The sequence below is a fragment of the Drosophila elegans genome, unplaced genomic scaffold (genome assembly GCF_018152505.1).
Source record: "Drosophila elegans isolate 14027-0461.03 unplaced genomic scaffold, ASM1815250v1 contig_183, whole genome shotgun sequence".
NCBI classification, from domain to species: Eukaryota; Metazoa; Arthropoda; class Insecta; order Diptera; family Drosophilidae; genus Drosophila; species Drosophila elegans.
The window spans coordinates 1,477,187-1,485,658 of record NW_024545550.1 but is presented as its reverse complement, the minus strand read 5'-3'; the positions used below and the strand labels follow the sequence as shown (position 1 = coordinate 1,485,658).

Genomic DNA, 8,472 nt, shown 5'->3' with positions numbered 1-8,472 from the left:
CAAAATAAGACTGAAACTCGCGATCAGACCAAGCAAAGCTCGTGTGCTGTGCCACATGCCTCTCCAATCGCACTTGTGCTCTTTCTCCCTCTGGCTCTCTCACTCGGATTGCGAAAATGCCTCTATACATATATTCGATAATACTTACGCCACGCACAAGAAATACCCATTAATATTTCGGTTTTCAAGGGGCTTGCTCAACTTTCTTAACAAACCCATTTTTATAAAGTCTTTTATAATAGACTATAAGATTAAGCCTATATGTTTAGTGGTCGAACTATCATTTAAAACTATCGTTCCATGTTATTTTTTATTGTCTCAAGGTTAGATAAACTTAACAACTTAACTAAAAACAAAGTTATAACATTTAACTGGTTTATTTAGAGGACATACATATTTAATTATTATTTTTTCAACTTATAATTTTTGCCATTTGTTACAAACTTCTGCAATAGCTTAATATACCCAGTTTCCAACGGCTAAGCCACGTTAACAGCCAGCTGGAAATCAGTCTATCAGAGAGCATTACCTGTGGTTTTCTAGTATGTGTGAGCGGGAGAGAGAGCGAGTGCCCAAGACCCAGTGGTAAATTTAGTGCTAAATAATGGGGGTTAGAGCCTCTTATCAAGCAGAGCCAAAGCAAACAGGTATATTTGTATTTCGTATTGAAAGTCACTTATCTCAGTGTGAGAGTCGGCTCTCTTTTCGGTCAGAACCTGTTGCCGCTGTCCAGTTCTGGATTGTGGAAGCGTGAGAGGGTAGAGCGGGCAACGGGCAGCGGGCAGCGGGACTGGAAGGCCCGAAGAGAGAGTCAAAGAAGCGAGCCAAGAACCTGTTGCGGCAAAATGGCCTGCAACTTAGCCAAAAACTGAAAAAGAAGAACTTAAAAACTGAACCCGAAAAAGAAAACAAAGGGAATAAGAAGATCGTGTGGCAAGACGGGCAGCCAAAAGAGCCAGCGAATGAGGAAAGTAAGGGAAAACGGCTGATAAGCAAGGCCGTTGGGTCCAGTCCACGAGAGATCCGGGCATCTTCAGAATTGAGGAGTCCGATTTCGAATCGGATTCTGATTCTGATTCACTCAAAGTTGATTTATGTTCTGTTTGCACTTTTCATTTTCAGCGCAAGTTGATTTTAATTAAGAGTGTGTGCTCTCAGGAGAACCAGAGGAGGAAACAGGCGACCCAAGACCACCAACGATGTCGGGGCTCTGAACTTGAACTCCTTACCAAAAAAAAACCTTTAAACAATACGCTGGATTCCTTTGAAAACTGCACGTTTTGGTCTGCAGCTAACAAGAATATTTATTGATTTTCTAATTCGTGAAACACTAAAATAGAGTGTTTTACATTAACTAACTGTTAAATTTAATTTATTATAGTTCAGAATGGTTTGTGCCGGAAATAAAGACAACAAAATTTGTTTGCCATTGTTTTGGGATTATAGATTAAAATAATCTTATTTTCAATATTTAATGTGCTGGGAAATGCATTTAAAATTAATAGTTGGGGAATTTGTTCTCATTCGCAACTGCACATAAAAAATATAAAATTTGGCAATAAAAACATATTGCTTAGATCACATTAGGTCATTCGCTATAAATACTATTAGTACAGTTTTTAAAACACATTAACCAAGGTTCGCACATATCGGTAAGGTTCAAAGAAATGGTTCTGAGAAAAATATACAGAAAACCTTTTTAAAAGAAATTTGCTGATTATATATAGTTTTTAGAAGATCCCCCAAGCTTTTAATTATATACCGCGAATAAAACGTTTCTCGGGTAAGGAATTTTGAAAAAATTATGTTACTACATCATATAATAAGTCAGTACTGCATTAACACATATGCATATACCCCAATAATAAAGATAAAATAATATTATAAATACGGTACAATATGTTATGTTGTAATATAGGTTAGGATATGAAACTACACAAAACAGGAAAGTTACATATCTTGAGAACGGAATCTACTCCCATGAAAACTAGGAAGCTTAAATGCCAAACAAAGATTGTAATAGGAAGTTACAACTAGAACGGCTTCAGGTGCTTTTGAGAAAAGAATCTAATTAAATTCGAACTTGAACCCTTTGGTCCAAATCAAATTAGGTTTCAATCATTTTATCAGGCATGACCAAACCGTTAAATCGAAAGCTCTCGCATATCGCACGCAAACCAAGTGTTAATGAGGCATTTTGTTTCTGCTTTGGCTAATTTATTGTTTACGACCGTGCTAAGAGAGTGGCGCAGATTTAACGGTACAAGCGAAAGGTTGGCCCAAACATGCAAATATCAGTTTGCAAGAATCCCGAGCCCAGAACAAAGCCCAATCAATGGCTATAGTTTAACAACGGTGTTTATTTCCACACAGATCATAGATCTTCAGCCTTTGTGTTTATTTCCGATTGGTTCATTGAACGATTTTAGACGATCTGTTTTGGGTTCTGGCTCTGACCCATCTGCAATGGCAGGGTACCACCATTCCCAATCTGAGGTTCGCACCTCCAGTCGTCATTCCCAATTAATCATCGCTTTGGCTTGTTGATCCAATCGCGTTTGCTTTGCAAAAGACACAAGAGAGTTACAAACTGGGAAAGTGGAAGGGAGAGGGAGCTAAAACACGTTTATGGAGGGGGTGTACACGGAAAAAAGTTGCGGTTTGACACTAAATATAAATAAAGTAGATATGCACGATGAGTAATCACCGCCTTCCTTTTCGAGAATCAAAAGTTTATGTGTTTTAAATAAAATTGACATATAAGGTGTTGTCTTTACAAGCCTCACAACATTGAATGAATTAAATCAACTTTTAAATACAAATCAAATAAGTATAACTAAAAATAAAAGATATAATAATATTTAAATATAAATAATAGTTTGCATTTGACATTAAAAATAAGTAAATTATATATACACGATAAGAAGTTCACTTTTCTATTTTCTAACAAAATAAAAATTAATCAACTTATTGAATTTACTTATAATTTTGAATGAAACATTAACTTTCCTCTATCAGTTAAAATATATTTACACAATTTTATAAATAAAAGTTTCCCTTAATTTAAATTTTGTTGTGCGATAAAGTTACTTGCGTCATAGATTTCGACAAAACATAACAAGAGGGATTACATTTCTCTCGGTGCATTCAAAGGGAAGCTTGGAATGTGCCGCGACTATCAATCAATCTGCGCTTGCCCCTTGCCGGCCTCTACCAAATTCGGTCTATTGTCCGGCAACTATTACCAAATCCGTAGACCGGCTTGACTTTCCATAGGAAAAGCCCCAGAAATCACCCGAAGGTTATCGGTTAGTTGTCCGGACTCCGATTCCGATTCCGTCGCCAGGTCTCCGATCTGTTTAAGCATTCAGGTGTGCGGAACGCGTGTGGAACACTCCCTCATCGGACGGGGACCCAGATCTCGGTATAGCGATATCGCACTGGAGACCCATTTAACGTGGGAAACAGCAACCTCCAAACACCAGGGCCCTTTTGCGAAAAATGAAATGAAAAACACAAATTGTTCAACTAGGAGCGGGCCCCAAATGCGAGTTGCATTTCAATTTCAGTGAGACGATGACGACGTCATCAGCTTTTCTGCTCCATATGGCAGCAAATTTGCATTCAGCCATATGTGGTTTTTTTTCTGGCCGAAACGAATGGTGGAAGGGTGAAGGGGGTGTAGCGCATTTTTAATGTCAAGCAACTGGCCGGCATGCCAAAGGTATTATGACATACATTTCAATTCAATTTTTAGATAAAGATGCGGCTGCAGTTCGTTTTTCTTTCGCTCTTCAAATGTGTATATTTTTGAAAAAATGCAACAAAGACGGACTGTGGACCGCGGACGGTGGACGGTGGACGGTGGACGACATTTGTGTGGCCGGGCCACTGAAGTTCCGCCATTGGCGATGATGTAAACATCAAAAACAGATACAGTCTCCCGACCCATTTGTATATTTTTGACTACAGTAAAAGATAGATAAGTGGGGTAATGGAAGACTGTGAATATATCAGGAACTCAATTGATTTTACCAATTTAATAAACATTTAAATAATACAATTTTTCGCTAGACCTTTAATACTATTTTCTTAATATTGGTCTTAATTCTTATCTCAAGCTTAGTTTAGCTTCCGTTAAAAAATAAATAAACAGAAATATATTTCGACCTAAAACAAAAATGATCACTTAAGACAAACATATGTATATCTTTCCATCTTAGTCACACTTGATTTGTTGATTTTTATTTTTAAAGCTTAGAAATGCCTTCATAGCCGATTCAAAAAACGTATGGCTTACAATAATAATAATTATATTTATAAATAATATTGATATTTTAACATATATAATGTATTGATTAGATATTTATAATATCAGAAAAGGTTTGGAATCAATAAAATAAATGGGCACTAAGTATGGTATAGCAATTGCTAATATTTTATGGCATCGTTTAGACCAGTATTTTGCTCTTGGCCAATGACAACTGTGCCGCTGTGCCTGGGGAGCTTGGGCCAAGATCTACAGATCGGATCGAACCAGCGGCCGTCCTATAACCTGGCGGCATTTGCTGCGGGCCATGCTTTGGATTGTCAGCTAGTCAGTTGGCCAGTCAGTCAGTCAGTTGGCCAGTCTTTCAGCCATTCAGTCAGTCAGTCAGTCAGCCAGTTCGTCTAATTGGATTTGCGCGCTTGTGCGTAACTATAAATCACACACGAACACAGGCAAAGACGGTGCCGTGGAGCAGGGACAACCGGTTTGATTGCCAAGTCACCCGCTCATAGCCAACTGCAGAGATCCCATCGAGCTTTTTTCCTCCTCAACTATTTGTAAAGTGACCAAAACGGTAACAACAAAAACCACAAAAACGCTCTTGTCGTTATTGTTGTTGCTGTTGTTGTTCCAGTTCTTGTTTCCCCATAAACAATATAAAGAATATAATTATGCTGCTGCATAAAACCCAAACGTATCATCTTACGCAACCCGGCGAATGTGGAAGAGGGGCTTGTAAAATTTACATGGCACAAGGCCCCTTTGCCGGTCGTGTGAAAATTATTAATGGAGCCACTGTCTCCGACAAGTTCATGTGTCATGTGTGGAAAGTGTCGGGTATAATACTACCTTCCCGGAAAAACTCCATTTCTTGGGCGGGTTTAGTTAGTTTAGTTTTGATTTATCAGCCCACCGCCCAAGTTGTAAGCGGATGTTGTAACACCGCGCAATTGCAAATCTAAATGGCCAAGTTCTAGCTAAAAAGTTGTAGAAAACTATGGAAATTACGACTCAAAGATTAACTCAAGCCGATTCCAAAAAAAACAAGTCATTTGCTGGTGGTCTTCCATCAAGCCCCACATGTGACTTGAACTTACGCTGAACTTGTAGCTTCCTACGGCTACTTGAGTTTCACAAGGAAGGACGTCTGTCGGGGGTATTGAATTACAGTAAGCCAAAAAAATCGACCCAAGCGAAAACCAACACCGCCATATGGTGCAACCGGTTTTAAAAGTGGCGCCAAATCGTCAAATGTAAATACTACTTATCTGGCAGCACTAACCAATCAGTGGCCATAAATGTCAAAGGAATTTATTTTAAATTTTAACTCTATTTTTTTTAATTTTCTCAGTCAGAAATGTATTTATTAGTTTGTGTTTTACTATTATAAATTCGTTTGCAATAATAAAAACTGAAAGGTTTTTAAATTAGGCGCCAAGCCTAAACTTATATTTCGGATTTCTGGCAGCACCGTCCTATCGATAATTTTAAACGATATTTGCTATAAATGCCATACAACTATAAACTGTAAACGATACTTGCGCAACCATAAAATATCGCCGGGGACTATTTAAAGTTAGCATTGCTTAACTTTTATATTATATTAGAAAATAAAGGTTTATAGAATTATAAAAACATCTGGTAGCTCAAAAAATGAGCAAAACACACATTTAACTTTCGTTGGAAATATATTTTTTTAGTTTTACCGTGATATTTTGCAATGAGATAAAATGTTAATAGCATAAAAGTTATTGTAAAAAATAAAAAATATGAAAGATGCAGAATCTTTACATAATCGATATTTATACTTTATTTACACATGGCAACTCTAGTTTACAGTTAGCCAAATATTCTAATTCGAAGCGTGGCGGCGCTTTTTGCGTATTATTTTGTTAAATTTTTAGTGAACAAAAACTTTTTAGCGTAAATCAACGGACATTTAATCAGCATGGAAGATCTCGGAGTGTTGAGCCTGGTGAAGAAGGTGGTGCACTCGCTGGTGGTGTCCTCACCCGGAAGGATGACGATAGAACAGCTGATGCGCGATTACAGGAGTGAAGAGGGATGCAATGTGCCCTACAGCAAGCTGGGATTCGGGGACATAGAATCCTTCCTCCGCTCGATTCCGGATACAGTCAGGGTATGTGACCCATTGATTCAAATTAATATAAGTATGAATAATTAATACCTATTACCAGGTGACGGGCCACGGAACCATGGCCTTTGTGAGTGCGGTGACCACCAAGAACTCGGCGCACATTCAGCAACTTGTGCAATGCCAAAAGAAGCCTAGCCACAAGTCCAGAAATCGACCCAGACACAAACCAAAGTATATCTACGCCTCGCAGCGTTCCGATTTGATCTTCATAAACGAAAGTATCCAGAGTTTGAATGCCAGAAGAATGTCAAAAAAAAGCTATCAGCAGCCCAACAACATCAACATGCCCGTTTCGTATCCCAACTTTAGCAGACTTATGCATCCCGCTCATACCCCTATTGTCTACCCCAATATCAATGCCATGATCTGCGCCGGACAGCAGGTGCTCCTTAATTACTTCCAGCAGCAGTATTATTACTATTACCTTCAGTGGCTGATTAATTCGTATCCTTGTCCGCAGAACACTTTAAAACCGCAACCGCAACCACAACCGCAGAATTTGCCGAAGATCATACCAAAACTTATGGAGTTGAAATTAAGCAAACCCGAGCAGTTAAATGATCAAAACTTCCCGAAACCTATGCCTCAAAAAGAGCAAAATCGTCAAGAACAGATCATTTCAACACCCAAGACTCACACTAATACTGAGCTAGAAGATCCGCAAAATAAATTAGAGAAAGATGAAACCAAGGAAATGGAGGAAGCCTTTAAAAATCTTTCTGTGGATGTTGCTTCCCCCTCTGGTTACCAAGAAAAATTCGAATACGAAGTATTGGACTCTGATGAGGAGCAATTTGCACTGGATCCCTTTAGCTCTGGAGAGGAAGACCATGCGCCCCAAACTGTCGATGCAAATGGAGATTCATCGGAGGAAGCTTTGCCAGTCTCCCAACCTGAGCCTGAGTTAATATCCAAGTCAACGATTCAGGAGGATAGTGTCAAGCCTCAGGGATTCGACCATAACGGATCCTTCTTTGATTATGAGTCCTCCGATGACGGGGACGAGGAAAACGCCATTCCAGCCTATGCTGTGGTAGGATAACTACTTATAATCAACGAATTTTAGTCAAATTTATCACCTTCAGGACAATCGAGTTCTAAGCCTTGACTATCCTATGGATTCGGTTCGATTTGATTTCAAGCTCCCTACTCGCGACATTAAGACTGTTGTCCAGTTGGAGCAGCGCATGGAGGTGCAGTTGGTGAAGGTTGACAATCCGCACAGCTTCAACTTTTGGGTATACAACGAAGAGTATGATGACTACAGGGCTTTGTCCTCCAATATGCAGTAAGCTTCACAATTCTATACATGCTATAATTTTAATTTTACTATACATCTTTAATTTCTCCTTGTAGAATGTTTTACGAAAGTCGAGACTCGGATAAGTACATAATGCCGCTGTGCTTGATCACCACAGATCATCTTTGTGTGGTGCGCTCCAACAACACGGGTGTTTGGGAAAGGGCCCAAGTTGTTAGGCACCGTCCCAATAATATCAGAAAGACCATCGAGGTGGAGCTGATCGACACCGGCGTCATAATGTGTGTGAGCCACAAAGACGTCAAGTTTCTGCTTAAGGAGTTTGCCATGCTGCCGGCGCAGTGTTTGGCCGGTCGTTTGGCCTTCATAACTCAGTGGAAGAGTCCGGCCTGGAGCGCAGAAGCCGTTAACTTCTTCTATAGGATGGTTTCCTATCGCACACTTTACGCCAAGGTCGAGGCTATCGACGTAAGTCTATAAACATAAATACCAGGTACAGGAAAACGTATTAACCATCTTGCTTTTCTAGGACAACACCGCCTACCTGGTGCTGGTGGATCCGAGCACCGAAGCGCCCGCGAACCTGAATAAGTTGCTTATCGACTCCGGTTGGGTTCGTCGCTGCATCTCAGCTTAAATATATATCAATATTTCATACATCACCAATTATTCTTTTATAGGGTTAAATATTAATATTAAGTTAATAGCTAAACTCTAACTAATCGGCATAAAAGGCCAAACTGACTTTTTTTGTGTTTCCAAACAGGACTTTAATAAAACTCG

At 39.3% G+C, this 8,472-nt stretch overlaps 1 protein-coding gene across 1 annotated transcript; it reads left to right on the top strand.

Annotated features, from left to right (window-relative positions):
• Nucleotides 1-6,104: 6,104 nt before the first annotated feature.
• LOC108149737 lies at nt 6,105-8,470 on the top strand. Its single transcript, XM_017277513.2, has 6 exons — nt 6,105-6,410; nt 6,469-6,810; nt 6,889-7,461; nt 7,514-7,716; nt 7,785-8,157; nt 8,219-8,470. Exons 1-6 carry the CDS (start codon nt 6,219-6,221, stop codon nt 8,324-8,326), a joined length of 1,791 nt encoding a protein of 596 aa, XP_017133002.1. The 5' UTR covers nt 6,105-6,218; the 3' UTR covers nt 8,327-8,470.
• The last annotated feature ends 2 nt before the right edge of the window (nt 8,471-8,472 follow it).

Bases quoted from the DNA above. Each gene is read 5' to 3' on its own strand.
- LOC108149737 (XM_017277513.2), top strand. From the start codon at position 6,219: ATGGAAGATCTCGGAGTGTTGAGCCTGGTGAAGAAGGTGGTGCACTCG. The intron at 6,811-6,888 runs GTGCTCCTTAAT...CCTTGTCCGCAG, and splicing joins TGATCTGCGCCGGACAGCAG to AACACTTTAAAACCGCAACC. The intron at 7,717-7,784 runs GTAAGCTTCACA...TTCTCCTTGTAG, and splicing joins GCTTTGTCCTCCAATATGCA to AATGTTTTACGAAAGTCGAG.